Consider the following 16,432-nt stretch of genomic DNA (forward strand, 5'->3'; position numbering starts at 1 on the left):
TTAGCATGTATTTTCCCACCTTTTACACTGGGTTTTAGCCAGAGCTGATGAAGTACCAATATCACTTGACGATACTGTAAATTGCATTTAGTAATATTTTTGCCTACACATTATTCTCAGCATACCATTGATGCCAGTGTGCAATGTATACTGCTGTTCCATTATTGGTATGCAAGGCACTGTTCATTGGATAGTGAATGCCTCAGTCCAGCATTGCATCTAAATAAAAATCTTTCTCTTTTCCATAATTAATGAAGAAACATTTTAAAGCCCTGCTGCTGAAGCTGGGCTTAATGGTGCTGTGTGGATATCAGGTTGGAGCTTCTTGAAGCTACAGGATGCAGTTGAGATGGAAGATGATGTTTATTCTTGTAGGTTGTGTCCACATGAGCAAGTAATGCAGCCCGTAGATTTGCAGAGCAAAGCAGTTGCTGCTGAGAATCTGATGTCTGCACAACACATTTTACAGGGGAGGTTATCCTGGAGTAGCTGTTCCTGCAGGCTGTGCACCCATCAGGTGTCTGGATGCATTACATATGCCCCTGCAGTGTCCTCAGGTTTAGGTTCATCCCAGTAGTATCAGGTTTGTGTATTCCACGAGCTCTCTGCAGTGTGAACCAAAGAGTGGTGAATGGGGCAGCTGGGTCATTCACTATTGAAGTACTCCTGTGCTCAGAACAGAAATGGTAACAGGCATTAAATAGTTGAATGCAGGTCTTACAGTAGTGATTTTGGTGCCTGGAGCCAAATCTGTTGGTAAAAACATGGTAGGTTGTTGTCAATGCTAGCTGTGCCTCTGGCTTAGGTTGCAGAGAAAACATCTTAGCTGTAGAGAGCATCATATTATCCAACTGCCAAATTCTGAATGAGGACAATGGTGCTGGGATGAAGGTGGGATGGCAAGTGTGGGCTGAGGAAAATGGCTGCAGCCAGTGGGAGCAACACTCAGAAGAGGAGGGTCAGGGACGGGTAATCAGAAAGAACCAGTGCATGCAAGTGGTGGTGAACCAGCAAAGTGAAACCTCTGTCAAAGCAGGAGGTGGTGCCCATTGACTGGAGAAGAGCAGAGATAAATGAGTTTACCTATGAGAGACTGGCAAATTCGCCTGACAGTCTTATTTGATAAGAGGCACAGGGAAGGTGGGGGGCTATTTTTTTTTTTTTACTTTAAAGGTTAAAGGAAAGAATGAACGCTCTCCTTTATCTTGACTTGAGTAAAGCTTTTGATGCAGTGCCACTCGGGAAATTGTTTAAGAAGATGAGGACTAGGAGGAGACTGGCATGGTGCAAAAGGGACTTTTTAGTGAGAAGTTGGGGACTGAGAGAGGAAAACTGGTAGAGGAGATGCCCACTGGAGTTCTTAGCAGTTGCTCTTGTTGCTTCTTCTGATCATTCATCTTGATGCAACAAGTAGAAGGGTGCTAATGGGATATACAACTGCTCAGAGAGTGCTTTGGAGGTGAACAGTTGCAGACAGGGCAAGGGACTGCCTGTGTCTTTGGGGCTTGGATTGCTTGCCTTTGCAAAGTGAAGGCTGGAAAGTTATGACTGATCTCTAAAGGTATATATGGGGGTGACCACCCGAGTAGGGAAAAGCCATTCTTGGCACAAGAGCATGTGAGTAAATGCCTACTAAAGCATTTTGGCTGGTAAGTAGAGGAGTGTTGGTAGAGCTTTCCAGTGGAGATAAGGCACCTAGAAATTTTTAAGGGAAGGCCTGATGTTATGCCATGGTTGCCTGTGACAACTGGGGCTGGACTTGGCAGTGTAAAAAGCAAGAAATTCCTTCTAATGCTGTGCTCATGGTACTGTGAGGAGGAGTTCTAGCCAGTTTCTAAAGGCAAGGACAATTTTGAAGCAACATACTTCATATTTTTTTTCAGAAAGAGGAAGACAAAAGTTCCATACCTGGGCTGTGTCCAAGGACATAAATCTTGAAGGGACAGACTCCTTAATGGCACTGATTCCACAGATATCCTTGAGGAGATGACCCCACAGCTGGCCATGCTGGTTTGACCTTTAAAGAGTGCTGTTACTGGCTGTGTTAGGTGGATGCCTGTGTAGATGGTCGAATTTGTAGGCTTGATAGAGTTGCATAGCAAAATCTTCCCATGGTGTAGCACCTCAAGATACGCATGTCTCATGGGAAAAGAAACACCAGAAGGATTTCCTAAGAGATCCCTCCACAGAGAGGTGTTTGCTTTACCCTGCTGCTAATCCCATCGTAAAGTCCCAAACAGGGGAGCTGCACCTGAACTGCTTTATGAAGCTGCTGCACGTTGCTATTTGTGCCAGCAGGTCCATATACAGGAATAGTGCAGTTGTTAAAAGGGGACCATGGCTGGAAACCCTGCTGCATGGTTTCACTGAACACCCCTGTCCTGCAGTAGTTGCTGTGTGGGACAGGGAAGTTCAGGGAGCCACACCGTGCTCTCACTTCAGTTGTTGCAAATGCAAAATAGCTTGAGCTATTTTGAGTGTAACCGAGTTAAATAAAACTTGATTCTGCATGTCCTTTTTCCTAAATTGTATCTGGTTTAGCCTGCACAGTTGCAGGCAGCAGCAGCTTGTGCTACTGCCTGTGGCTGGACCTTAGAGAGGGGAAATGTTCCAGCGAATCTGACTGCAAATGGTGTCACTGACTGCAGCATGTGGTCATGTTGTGCTCTAGGGACAGGAGCACATGTGGTGCCTTGTTCTGGGATGTAAGGCTCACTTCTTAGTTCACCCTGAGACTTAAAATATATATAAAAATACGTATCTCTGTGTGTATATATATATATCTATCTGTATCTGTCTTTTTTTTTTTTTAAATTCCCAGACCAGGAAGACTGCTCTGAAATCTGAAAGACAGTCTTTGTGTTTTTGGCTTGCCCACTTGCTTGTGAATTGTGTGGTTGTGGAGTGGGGTGGAAGCTGGGGTGGAATGCCCTCTCTCTCCCAGGATTGAGCAGGCTTTGCAGCGTGACTGGGAATGGGAAGCAGAAAATGCTTCAGTTTTGTCTGTTTTAATTCTCTGCGCTAAGCCTAGGTAAAATGCCAAAGGAGACATTTTGCCATGTAAAAAGCTGGAAAGTGGGAAGATTAATTCATTGCAGTGTACCTGTGCAGTGATGCAGTTTCAGAGGGCATCCTGATCCAGGTAATGATGGCAGCATCTCTCTTGCAGGCTCAAACACGGAAATGGAGTGTCAAAAAATAATCAATTTTGGAAACCAGCTTCTTCGCCGGAAAAATGTGGACTGCACTCGAGAAGACAGTCGGCTCTCACGATGCCTCAACACGTTTGACTTAGTGGCTCTGGGTGTAGGCAGCACTTTGGGTGCAGGTGTCTATGTACTGGCTGGAGCCGTGGCCCGGGAAAATGCGGGACCTGCCATCGTTATCTCCTTCTTAATTGCTGCCTTGGCTTCAGTGCTGGCTGGACTCTGCTATGGAGAATTCGGTGCTCGAGTTCCTAAGACAGGATCAGCTTATCTCTACAGCTACGTGACTGTGGGCGAGCTGTGGGCCTTCATCACAGGGTGGAATTTAATCCTCTCCTATGTTATCGGTAAGTATGGCGGGTGCGCTGTGAGACCCTAGCTTTAGTCCAGGATGGCAGCCTAGTTTGTAAGATCAGCCTTGTTTGGGCGCCTGCGTTACTGTTACAAAATAGACACTGTGCTCTTGCACTCTCCGAGGATTTCAGAACTCGTCTGTGGGGTGCATTGTTGGTGGCTCCTGTCAGTCAACAAGGTGAGTGGTGTGCTGTGGGCTGAGGGTTTGTCCTGAAGCTGGATTATTGCTGCTGTGACTTCCTCTGAATCTCCATGTCATCCCTTTGGCATCCCCTGGCTGCTGCACACTTGCCAGGGAGCAAAAGCTTGTCCCCTCTGCCGAGAAAGAAGCCGCTGTCAGAAGGATGCTTTTACGCAGCAGCATCCATACTTCTGGCTGATCAGAGATTAATTCCTGGTCCCTTTGAGACCTGTTTAGAGTATCTGGAGATCAGAGTTTTGTCTTGTGAATGGCTGCAGGATTAAGTTCAGGATGATCTGCAGGTTCATAGTCTCTGAAACGTCCAAACCAAATCCCTTCTAAGCCCTTGACTCCCCCAAGGAGGGGCCTTGGATCAAGCTCAGAGCATGCAGTGTACAACTCAGCTGATACATTAAAACTAAGACACACTTTGCTAATTAAGGATTCTTGTCTTTTCAAGCACATTCTGGGCACGCTGCTTGTCATCATGCCTGTAATAAAGGCTGCAACCAACTTACCAGTTCAGAGCGAAGACTTACTAGTTAAAATGAAAACCGATGTTATGCTAAATTATTAAAGGGAGGGTTTTTCTTTTAAATGCATTTTATGGGATGTGCATTACCTTGGAGATTAGTTCCCATGGTGCTGGGGAGGGTAAGATCACATCAAGAGCAATACAGTGATGTAGCAGCTGCTTGTCTGAGGTCATGCTGGCTCTGCTCTGTGTGCTACCTGAAACCTTTTCCTCTTCCTTCTTTTTTTTTTTTTTTTTTTTTTTTTTAAATAATGAGAGGATGAAAAGCCAGAGTCAATTAAACTCATCTCCTTAGGAAATCTGAGTCCTGTGGTTCTTTTATGAATCAGGTTCACTGCAATGAGGGGATAAAAATAGTTTTTAAAAAAAGAAAGCATATAATTTCCTTCAGACTTCTAAAATGGACTCTGCTTAGGCTACACGTAGAAAAATTGAACAGGCTTCTTGGTGATTTATCTTCTGGTCCAGAAAGGTAATGATAAATTGTCTCCTCCATGCTCTTTATCTAGTTAGTTTATGTGGCCATTCTCACCATGATACTGGACTACGAAAATGACTGACATAACCGTGGATGCTGTCCCAAAACCTGATTCTGCAAATGCACTATGAAAAGATTTGCATACTGAATGTTACATTCCCAGGATCTGGGATGAGGCTGGTATTTCTGAGATTATTTTTTTTTGTCCTCTCATAATGGCTTTTGAACCACTGCCTCAGTTTTTATTGCAGAGTTGGCTGCTCATTGTGTTATCACAAGGCGCAGACAATTCAGTAAAAAATAAGTAGATATTATCCATGAATGTGTTCAGACACAACTTTGTTACTTTTAATTCAGTCCTGTGACAAAAATGCATGTTTGCAACTGACTTCCTCGTAATTTGGGAGGAAGGGTGGCTAAGCAGGAAAGACAACTGGGGGAGGATGTGAGCTGTAGCAGGTCTCTTTACTTTCTCACCCAGCCTTTCTCCCCATGCTACTTGCCCCTCTTGTGAGCAAGGGCAACTCCTGGCAGCTTGCGGGGCGTGGAGGAGAAAGATACATTGGCAGGCACATGCTGCGGAACAGAGCCAGGAGTTGAGAGGGGCAGAAAGCTAATTTTTTTCTCAGTTGTGCTGCAGAAAATGACAAGCAGTGCCACTGAAACCAGGGAGTGGGGTGATAGGAGCTTATATCTATAAGGGGCTTGGCCAACGTGGTGTTTTCATGCTGAGGTTCTCAGACATCTGTTCAGAAAGTATTGTGAGGGTGGAAAAAGAAGTCCTGGGGTCCTGGAATGGGTGGCAAATAGCTTGTAATTAATTGAAGTGACTTGTCTTGGGGGAGGACTGGTATGGGGTCTTGGAGGTGGGTGATGAGGAAAAATGGGCATGCAACTGATCGGTCATGGTCTAGACAGAAGGAAGAAGGTGTCCAGGACCAGGATCTGAACTTTCTTCTGGAATGATGCGGGTTTGGGGAACCACGGCAGACTGGGAAGCATTTCAGGAACTGGAAGCTGGCGGGAGCTGGTGGTGAGATGAATAACAGCATCCCTTGTGAGTAGCTGCTGCTGGGGTTTCCTGGGGCACAGAATGACCTGGCCTGTGCCTGTTCCTGCAGTGAGCCCTGCACCTGAGCTCAGCGGCTTTCCTGGGAGCCATGTGCTGTGGGCAGGAACCAGCTCGATCTGGCAAGGTTGTGCTGACCCAGAACTAGTAAATCCTCCTGGATACAAGCCTTTGCACTGTGCTCTCTAGGAACAGTAAGATATTCTCCAGGTGTTTGCGATGTTGGAAGAATGTCAGATTCCCCCTGCTCCCTCAAGCAGTTACAGAGAGTTTGGGATAAATGGCTGATAGTTACGTGGAACTGACATCTAATATAACACATGCAGCAGCTGGTTGTTCCTGTCCTAGAACATGAAGTATTAGAGCCAGGACAAAAAAAACCAGCACTTAAAGAAATAGTCTCTTCCCTCAGATTGTGCCAAAGCTAAGCTGAAAAATTGTAATGTGGTATACAATAACTTTTGGAGACATGTTCCACCTCTTTAAAAGCATTCACACTGTGCACTTTGCTGTCTCAGCGAACAGAAGAGTCTCCAAACAGGTCTGTTCTGCAGCTTATTTTTATACTGTTGCAAAGCTGGATTGGGGCTCACCTCTGCTGAAGAGGATTTAGCTGTAGGTGAGCATGGACATTGTTTGGCACGATTGCAGGTGCCGAAGTTGGAACCTGAACACCCGCCCACAGGTGAGTGTGTCAGGACAAACTGTTCTAGGTGGGACGGGGCCCCTGACAGCGTTCTCTGAGGCACTGCTCTGCAAACTAAAACCAAACCAACCTCTTTTTTTAACTAGGTAATTATGTACAGTAGTAATTATATCATGCAATTAGATGCTGTTATATATAGTGTGCTGTATAAGACATAGGGAGTATAATGATAGCCACTTTAATGCAGGAGAGGGAGAAGTTGGCTATTACCCAAACCTACTTACTTTACACAAGGGTGTCACTGTCTGGTGGTAGCTCTTCATCGTTACTATTTCTGTTCTCTGAAATGACTCTTCTGGCCCAGACAAGGTCCCAGACTTGGTCATCCTGAGACCCCAGGTTCCGTCCTCCCCTGGCAAGCTCTGTGTGGTTTGGTGCTCTTGGGAACTGCAGCAAACAGCAGTCCCGGAGGGGGAGGTCTGAGCACTTGCTGCAGGCAGGAGTCATGCCGCTTGCTGGGATCATCACCAGTGTCCTGCAGTAGGCTGCCTTATGCTCAGATAACCTGTAAATTATATCTGAGTCTTTCTCCTGCTCGGGTGCTCTAGCACCAGAGATTGGCGCAGACCTGCATGTTGCTGGAGTGCAGAGCTTACAGAGCTGGGTGAGTGTTGTGGTCCAGGCTCTGGTGCTCCAGTTTCGTACTGCTGGAGCCTGGCCGGCTTCTGCGAGCGCCGTCTGCCTGGGCTGCAGCCACCCGGCTGGAGCTGCCAGCGATATCTGCTATATGAGAAGAGACTCAGACCTCTTTAGCAGCAGAAACTACCAGGTGTGGGGGAAGGTCATGCTCCTGGGAGCGTAAGGAGAAAGTCAGTCTAGGCTGTATCTTAAGGCAAAGTCAAGATTTACTAAGAAGCCGAACCGCTATAAGGATTTTTTTTATCTTGTCAGCTGAGTGGTCTGAGACCACCACCTGTGTGTGTTACCATCAAAGCAGATGCCAGGCATGAATTACATGGTGCGGGCTGGATCTGCAGAGCAAAGGCTGCTCCCAGCACCCAGGGAATGCATACAAGGTTGCTTTGAGGCCCTGCATGGCAAAAAGCTGTGCAAGGTACCCCCTGTTGGGAACGTGTGCCTGCCGTGAAGGGTGATCTGCATCCTTTCTGTCCTCTGGCAGGAACCTCGAGCGTGGCCAGAGTCTGGAGTGCAACATTTGATGAAATCATAGGCCAGCACATTGAACAATTTTGTAAAAAATACATGACAATGGATGCTCCCGGAGTGCTAGCAAAATACCCAGACATCTTCGCTGTGGTGATAATCATCATCCTAACAGGTAAAACCTTGGAGGGGTTTGTGAGTCTTGAACCTCCTTCTTCTGTAATTTCATTGTTTGCTTTTGGAATAGGCTCAAAGTCCTGATTTATTTTGGACAATGTATTAAAGACTCCTTCTTTGCTACAAATGTTGGGTTGACTTACATAGCTGCTGTAGAGTTAGCATGGGGCATAGCCTGTTTACAAGGTTTTTAATTAGAGGGAAGCATTTTTGATATTTTTTCAGCCACTTGTAAAACCTTCAATCAAATTTTATGTAAAGAATAAAAGAAAAGATGACTTGTTATCCTCAATCAGGTATGGAAGTTTAATCCTTCCCTCCACAAATCCTATTACACAAGAATTAAATTCTGTTGCTCTATCAACCTTATTCCCCCTTTGATAATCTGCCAATTTTCTTTGCCTTGAACCAGGAAAGTAAGAAAAAAAAAAAAAAGGACTCAGTAAGAACCTCATGTACTACTGTTTTTTTTTGTTTTTTTTTTTAAATATATACAAGCTTCAGTTTGCAGCAGTGAATGAGAGACTCCAGAGAAATAAATGTGTGATAAAGTCAGGTCCTGTTTTTTCTAAAAATGTGCCAAGGCTTTGATCAGAATTTGAAAGAGTGTTGAAAATTTCTAAAATTAAAATCCTTCTGAACTTTTACCTCTACTCCAACTGGATCTTGCAAAGCATTGTCAAATTTAGGAAAATCTAAAGAATTACGCTTTTCATGTACCCCTCTCTGGTTTCCATATGCAGAAGCTGCAGTGTCACCCCAACAAGGTTATCCCAACATGTCCCACTCTTATCAGGATGGCCGTCTCACAGCATGAGCTGCGCTCATGGGGACAGGTTTTATAAGCAAGGGGTGCTTTAGCCATCCGGGTTTGCATTTGTATCTAGGACTACACTGAAGATGGCTGACGTCAATAGCAGCCCTCTGTTTTCAGGACTACATCTGAATGGGAGAGATATTCCTTTTTGTTCATTTGCATATAATAGGAATTGCTCTAGTTTCAAATTAGAATCTGGTCTTTCACCTCAGATACAATTTACAAAATTTAGGACTCCTCACTTTAGCACTGCCGAGGCATAAAATCATGCAGATTACCAATGCTTTATTCCCCTGCATGGAGGAAATTCCCTGGATTTTAATTAAAAATGCAAACCATTCTTTTCTACAAAAAGCTGCTGAATGAGCAGCTTTAGACTCAACTATAAGCACTACAGGTTTATTTCTGCTTGCACTGTCTTGAGCTTCAGATTTCTACAAGGTACCCTACAAGTTTACCAGGGCAGGTATGCAGTGTTATCAAACACGTCCCTGATGTGGCTGTCTCAGCTTATTTCCTATTTTAAAAGAAGGAAAGGTGAGTGCACAGGATGCTCCCCTCTCCCTGAAGTGCCTTGGAGTAGCAGTAAGGACACCCTGTGCTTCACTTTTCCCTCAGGCCAGTGTGAAGTTTTTTGCCTTCTCCCTCAGCTTCTGCCTAAGATTTGGGTTAAAGGTTTGGATTCTTGAAAATCAGGCACCTGAAAAGCAATCACAAGTTACCAGAGCTTGTCATTCTGAGAAGCCGAGCTATGCCTCAGTGATACACTGGTTGCCAAAGCCTGTAAACATGCTCTTCTTCACACGGATGCTCTTAAGGCCACAGGTTGAAATCCTGCTCTTGCTGAACTCACTGGTAAAGCTCCCACTGGATTAAATGGGAGCAAGATTCCCAAGATGCCACCTTCTTCTGTGTCTTCAGCACTAAAGTAGTTGTCCTCCTGGATTTGGTCCTTGCTCATATTTTCCCCTGCTTCTAAGGAAAGTTGAATGTTGTTCATAACTTCTGCATGTTGCCAAGACCTCTAAGATGATGTTTCTTCATGAAAAACCACGCAGGATGTTTTCTCCAGGTCTCTGGGTGGAATTTGAGGCTGTATCTAGGTGGCATAGCGTAGTGCCATGAGATGACCAGAGCTGGCGTTGAAAGTGCTGCAAGCAGCTTAGCTGTGTTAGCAAAGCACTTTACCAAGGGCACTTGCCAAATGGGCATGCTGAGTGGGAAGATGTGTTGCATCCTGCAGTAGTGATGTCTGGGCTGGAGTCCTCATGCTCCTTCTGGGTGAGTTAATCCTGACCTACCTGAGCTACTTGGCTTTGTGGAGAAATGAGGTGTGGTTAAGTTCGGCAGAGAACAGCATGAACAGAGCTGGGCTGTCTCTGCAAGTCCCCAGTGCCTGCCACTGGTGGTGCAACGCCTGACTGCCCATCTGCCATTTTTTCCCTAGGGCTTTTAATTTTTGGCGTGAAGGAATCTGCCCTGGTGAACAAAGTGTTCACCTGCATCAACATCCTCGTCCTTGGCTTTGTCATGGTCTCCGGCTTTGTGAAAGGGTCTATTAAAAACTGGCAGCTGACTGAACAGGACATTTACACCAACAGCAGCATTTACAGAGACAAGTAAGTTGGATCTTTTCTTCTCAGCTCTGAAATGGATGCATTTTCAATGGCAAATTTATACAGGGGTTTGTGGAGTGATTTAGAAAACCAGTGAATGGGATGGCTCCCTCCTTTGCCAAACACCTTGGAGGCAAAGCTGGTTTTGGTGGGCGTTTGCTGAAAGCAGGCTGTGCTGATGGGCTGAAACTGATAGGAGGTAGGCTGTGTCAAGGTGGGCCCTGCTGCAGAACTGACCATTTCCAGCCTCATGACCAATATGGCATCTAAATTTGAGAAACAAGAGCTTTTTAGACAACCTCCTACTGAAGGCTGCACCAGGCTGGCTCTGGTGTGTGTATGAAGCCATGACCAAATATAGTAGTTTCTTTGGACAGTTGGTCAATATCCTCGAGGCACTGTTTTACTTTTTGGAGACCTTGTTCCAAACGCCTCAGTAAAACGAAGGCAGGTTGCAAATTATTTTAATGCACTGCAGCAAGCATATCATGAATCCATTTTTAATGACATTTTGCTACTTGGTCAAAATCCTGTCTTCCTATACAAGATCAAAATTAAGGAACTTACAAGGGTTGCCAGTGATACAAGACTGTTCATTTTTGCTTGAGACTGTACAGAGAATGAAGGCCTTTAAATATCTCCATGTACATCAGCTCAGTCCTGGCTTGCTATCTAAACCCTTTGGGCTGGCCTGTAAGGAAGTGCAGTTTGGCAAAAACTGGAGAGATTCATAAATGTTGCATGGGTCAAGTTTGGCTTGTGTACAAGTTGCTTATTGAGCCTCTCTGCAAAATTCAACCTGTTGTGAACAAATTGCTTCTGTAGGAAAGGTCCCCCCTCCTTCCCTACTGCTATTCCCATGCAAGCAGCAATTTGTGCAATAGCTTCAAAGTGTAACTGTAGCTCTTTGACCCATAGCACTTACCATTTTCATAAAATCTGTCAGGGGTTTATTTTATCATTATTTCCTGAGTAACCCACATTTGGGTTGTGCTATTTCTGCAAATAACAGGCCAGTTTTCATCTACGTGTCAGCAGAGCTTCTACAAGAGAGTTCAGATGCTTACACCTGGTAAGACTTGCAGATTTGGGATTTACTTCAATTTAATTGCCTTAATTCATCTTTACAAAGGCTTTTCCCTGAAAAAATGACCAAAGTCACTTGATTTGAAGGATGTGTTATACATGACTTGGCACAGGCACATGGATCTGGCGTCCTGATCCAGAGTTCACTGGGATCAGTATGTGTCTGTCTGTTGACTTTAATGAACTTTGGATGAGACTCAGCAAAGCATTTGGTGTGACAGGCATGCAGGCTCTTCTCCTGCCTCAGGTTCACAAGCATGGTTTGGGTATGAGCTTGGCACAGGGAATTTTGAAGTTGAGAATGGAGGATTGGGTGAATTTTAGACAGTCGCGGCACCCTGCACTGCTCTCTGATGTCTACTCACCTACATTTTAAGTCCATTTTAGGTGAGAAGTGGATGGTTTACATGTCTCTCCATCTTCAGCTTTCAGAATTACATGTTGTGCTTTTTCAAAAGCTTACATTTAAATGAATATGTGTATCTGCACACATGCAGTAATATTAGGAGAAGAATTTAAATATTCATGCTATTTTCTCCCTGTCTTAGCCAAGACATTTTTATCCGCCCCATAAAACAGGTGGTGGGAACAAACGATGAACCATTTTTATTCCGTGCATTCCTCAGGCTGTTGCAGGCCAGTCCAAAGCTCAGCAGTGGGTAGGGCTTATCATTTTGCCTGGTATTTGTATGCTAGCGTGTGAAAGGGAGAGAGCGTTCCTTTGAACTCCAGCTTTGGATTTTATTATGAGATATGTGAATAGTTTTGTTACTCCCACCTAGGCAGGATGACTTCTAACCCAGTGCCATGCCTTTTAGTCAAACACAGGAGGAAAAGGTCTATGGTGTCGGAGGATTTATGCCCTATGGATGGAAAGGAGTCCTGTCAGGGGCAGCCACGTGTTTTTACGCTTTCGTGGGATTTGACTGTATTGCTACTACAGGTAAGAGGGAAGATGTCTTCATTCCGGTTTTGAACCTGGTTGCTGATAGATTGGCTTTCAGTAATGTTGAATAATTCGAGGCACTGCATTCATCAACACTCTGAACCTCAGCCCAGAATATGCTTTTGGCTCAGCTGCAACTAATAGTCAAAGTGCTGAGTATGTCCAAGTCCCTGGGTGCCTGAGCGTTGACTTCTAGCTGCTGTGGCGGGCAGCTAGACTGTATAACCCACAAAACGAGCTTTCTCCCTTCTTCTCTGCCTGCAGGGCCCAATCTCATGGATGGTCACTGGTGACACTAACCAGGTCAGACTCCACAGAAAACATGTCCAGCTTTACCAGTTAGGCAAACAGGGAAGGTCCAGGTTCAGATGCCGTGTATGACTGGTGAAGTTTGAAACTAACTCCAGATGGAGTAGGGTTCTTCAGTGCCTTCAGCTGAAGAAGCTCCACTGGTTTTGGAGTATTTAAAGAGCCAGAAAAAGAGGGAGCCTCTGGAGAGTCATCTGCAGCCTAAAGCTGTGCCTCAAAATCAGGGGAAATTTTTATCTCCAAAGGTTCAGAGATCTCCTTCTGAGAGAGAAACCATCAGCATTGTCATATTTCTCATGGCTAAGAAGAATCTCCATTCCTTGGAGAAAGGAAGGATTATCCATAATTTCACATTTGGCAAGAACTGAGTTGCTTCAAAGCTGGAGCAGAGGGAGGAGGAGATCATCAGAAAGACAGATAAAGCAGTACTGCGTCTTGTTCCAAGGAGTTTGAGAAGTGCTGGCTCCACTACTCCAGCCAGCACTAGGGCCTCTCCTTGGAGGAGAAACACGTTTATCTGCCTTTGACTTATAGGTGTATGGGTGTCTGCTTATCAGTGCATCCTCCTGAAATGCCAAACCTCAGAAGCTCTTGCTTTCAGAGAAGAGCAGCTGTGTGGGACAGGGAAGGCTCAAAGCTGTTTCTTAATTAATCAGTGCCCGAATTTTGAAGATTTTTTCATTTTTTTTGCACATTCATCCCAACTTGATTGTCAAATTTTCCATTAAAAAATAGAGGGAGTCCTTTTTTTAAGAGGGATTTTCAAAGATCCGTATGATTTCCAGGTGCTGTGCAAAGTCTGCCTTTCCCTGGAACTGGGCGCTTATGGTGCTGTGTTTGCTGTGTAGTAGTTCTGGTGGAGATGCTAACTGAAATGGTCACCCAAGGACTTGCCCTACAACTGCACAATAACTTCTTGTCCCATCATTTGTGATTATTGAACTCTTCTTGGGGCTGCACCATCAGTGGGATAGCAGGAATAATTGGAGGTAAAAATAATCCTTTTTGGGGAAAGGACTATTTTTAATCCAGATTGTTTGTGTGCCTGAGTTTACAAGACCTCCACAAATGTTTGCCAGAAAGAGTGACAGGAGCAGCAGAAGTGGGAGCAAACAGGCTGTGATATGCCACGTGGATGGGACAAACCATCAGCGGCGTCATGGTTAAACAGCACCTCACTGCCCACAAAGCCTTTGAAAGCCCCAGCCAGCATGCCCCAGGTTGGGATAAAGTTCTTGGTTGTTGTTTAGCTGATATTTCAATTTCTTTCTTCTAGGCGAGGAGGTAAAAAACCCTCAGAAGGCTATTCCTATTGGCATCGTGGCATCTCTGCTCATCTGCTTCGTGGCTTATTTTGGTGTGTCAGCTGCCCTGACGCTCATGATGCCTTACTGCGAGCTGGATACCAATAGCCCTTTACCCAATGCCTTTAAATATGTGGGTTGGGATGGAGCCAATTATGCAGTGGCTGTCGGTTCCTTGTGTGCACTTTCTACGAGGTGAGACAGTGCTCTTCCTTTGTGCGTCTCTCAGGGCAAACATATATCTTCAGCTCCTTTAAAAAATGGTGGATGTCAGGGCTTTGCCTTCACTGTGTTCCCTGGGTCAAGGGAGCTGAGACCAGGGATGAAATTCAGAGCTGTTGACTTCAAAAGGACCAGGATTTCAGCCTGTGATGGATTTCAGAGATGCACATGACCAGTATCACGTCAGAAACTCCCATCTTAGCAGCAGACCCAGGAGATGCATCTTTGGAATATAAATCTGAATTGAGTGACTAAGTCATAGAGGCAACTCTGCAGTGCAAGCATGGTTTGCCTGCAAGACATCCTGGCCTGCTGGGTGGAGAGCAGACTTGTGTCAGGTAGTGCAGGGGGCATCTTCTGGAGTGTATGGGGCTTACCATATCCAGGGCCGTCTGTCTGCAGGTTGCCTGCAGGACAGCCATCTGGGCAGGCTGGAGGCAGAATACGTCATCTTCTCCTGCGCTCTTGGAGGCCATTGTTTCAGATCAACTTAGACATAATTGAATTAGGTGAGAAAGTCATAGAGGCTCATAGAAACTACAGCTCTTTTGCTACCTGAAAGTCAGACTGTTTTCATGCCCATGGCTAAGTTTAGGTATCCAAATCTGAGGCTGCACCTCAGTTGCCAGCTATCAGTAACATGGGTGTGCAGAGGGAGCCCTTGAAGAAGCTGAAGTGAACGAAAGCCACCTGTTCTGTGTTTGTACTGCCATAAATTTGCTTTCATTTGTGTGCCTGTGTTCAGCAGGAGGTGATATAAGTAGATTATTTCCCCCTTCTGTGTCCTTAGTCTCCTTGGCTCCATGTTTCCAATGCCTCGAATAATTTATGCTATGGCAGAAGATGGACTTCTCTTTAAAACTTTGGCTAAAGTCAACGAGAAGAGAAAAACTCCAGTAATTGCAACAGTGACATCAGGGGCCATTGCAGGTAAGATCCAAAGACTTGTACGAATGTGTGGAAAGGAGACATAAGTTCATCCTAGGGCAGATAAGTCTGCCTGACTCTAGCCCAACTTATTAATTGGATGTATTGCACAGCATGACATCCCAGAGGATGCCTTGGGTTTCAGAGACATGCCCTGGAGGAGCAGGATAAGCATGAATAACTCGCTGTGTGCCTGTCCCTCTTTGCTGCCATCCTGTCTCAGGCCAGGAATCGCCTTCATCTGCTCCATGGGTGCTCTGCTGGTCTTAAAAATAATTAACCCCCTGCAATGTGGCAGCCAGTGGTGCCCCAGCATCCTTGTGGCTGTTGGCCTGCCTTGGCTGAAGGCACCGCACCGCCTGTGGGTAGCAGCTCGGCAGAAGACGCCAGAGCAGCCAGAGACAGGCAGATGGCCACTGTGGCACTGGTGTTTGTTAATCAGTTAGTTACAGCTGGCAGCTGTCCTCTTTTCCCTTTCCCTCTCCTGGCCCCCAGGATACGGGAACTAAACCTCCCAGACAGCAAGGATGAGCAGCTTACCCTCTTCTCACAGCCGCCCCCTTCCTCGCGATGCCTAGTGAAGAGGAGAGCCTTGCTGCTTCCTCTTCACCTTCTGCTGCAAATGCAGGATGAGCCATCACTTCCAGAGCATGCCGCCTTTGGTGGGCAGTTGCTGCCAGACTGCCACTGTGGGCTCTGAGCTCCTGAGAAAGCACTCAGCTACTGCCACTGGGACTCATGGAGCCTCCTCACAGCTTCTTCTCTCACACCTTCCTCTTCACATGTCCTTGGGTCTAGACAGGGGGGAAAAAAGAGCCAGATAAAGTAAAAAAAAGTGCTTCACAGTTTCTCCAGGTCTCGTCAGAGTGGTCTGTAGTGCCTAGGACCAAAGCATACATGAAGCTGCAGGGACAGCACTTGCCAGCTGAGCTTGAAGGTTGGGTTGGTTGTTGGGCTCCAGGTGGTGCATTGAGGACAGGCTGGGCCAGGCTTAGCTCAGATCCCTGCACTCTCTTAGGACCGGTGACATCACCTGAATGTCTTGACTATGGCATTTGTCCTCTACTTACTTGCTTCTGCTTCTGAAGGTCTTCAAACAAAGTTCTGTACAAGCAGGGGTTGCCTGGTGAGGTTGTGTAAGCAGGGTAATTCCTAGGGGATGGCAGTCTACCTTTTTCTGGAAACCCCCACGACGAGGCATGTTACCTTAAGATGCCCTCGATGCTTGGTCCCTTTGTGTGCACAAGCCTGATTTTGCCCCAGCTGAGCTGAGACACCAGAGTGAGGTGCTGCCTGCCCTCTGTTCCCTCCAGCTACCTCCAGGAGATAATGGTGACCTTATGGGTGCTGCAGCTGTACTGGGGAACTCCGGCAACAAGACTTAAACACTTGCTC

The 16,432-nt window shown here is 45.9% G+C and overlaps 1 protein-coding gene across 8 annotated transcripts in view; it reads left to right on the forward strand.

The window, feature by feature from the left end:
* The window catches only part of SLC7A1 (solute carrier family 7 member 1), a 47,869-nt gene that overhangs the window by 19,583 nt on the left and 11,854 nt on the right, over positions 1-16,432 (forward strand). For all 8 annotated transcript variants that reach the window (XR_012622092.1, XM_074815901.1, XM_074815908.1 and 5 more), the window contains 6 exons: positions 3,170-3,553; positions 7,650-7,808; positions 10,075-10,246; positions 12,148-12,272; positions 13,861-14,083; positions 14,901-15,040. Coding sequence is in view for 7 of the 8 variants with exons in the window: in XM_074815901.1 (XP_074672002.1) it covers positions 3,184-3,553; positions 7,650-7,808; positions 10,075-10,246; positions 12,148-12,272; positions 13,861-14,083; positions 14,901-15,040 (1,189 nt within the window). In the remaining variant the exon portion in view is untranslated. The remainder of the gene's footprint in view (positions 1-3,169; positions 3,554-7,649; positions 7,809-10,074; positions 10,247-12,147; positions 12,273-13,860; positions 14,084-14,900; positions 15,041-16,432) is intronic.

This window comes from Strix aluco, chromosome 2 (assembly GCF_031877795.1).
Source record: "Strix aluco isolate bStrAlu1 chromosome 2, bStrAlu1.hap1, whole genome shotgun sequence".
Classification (NCBI taxonomy): domain Eukaryota; kingdom Metazoa; phylum Chordata; class Aves; order Strigiformes; family Strigidae; genus Strix; species Strix aluco.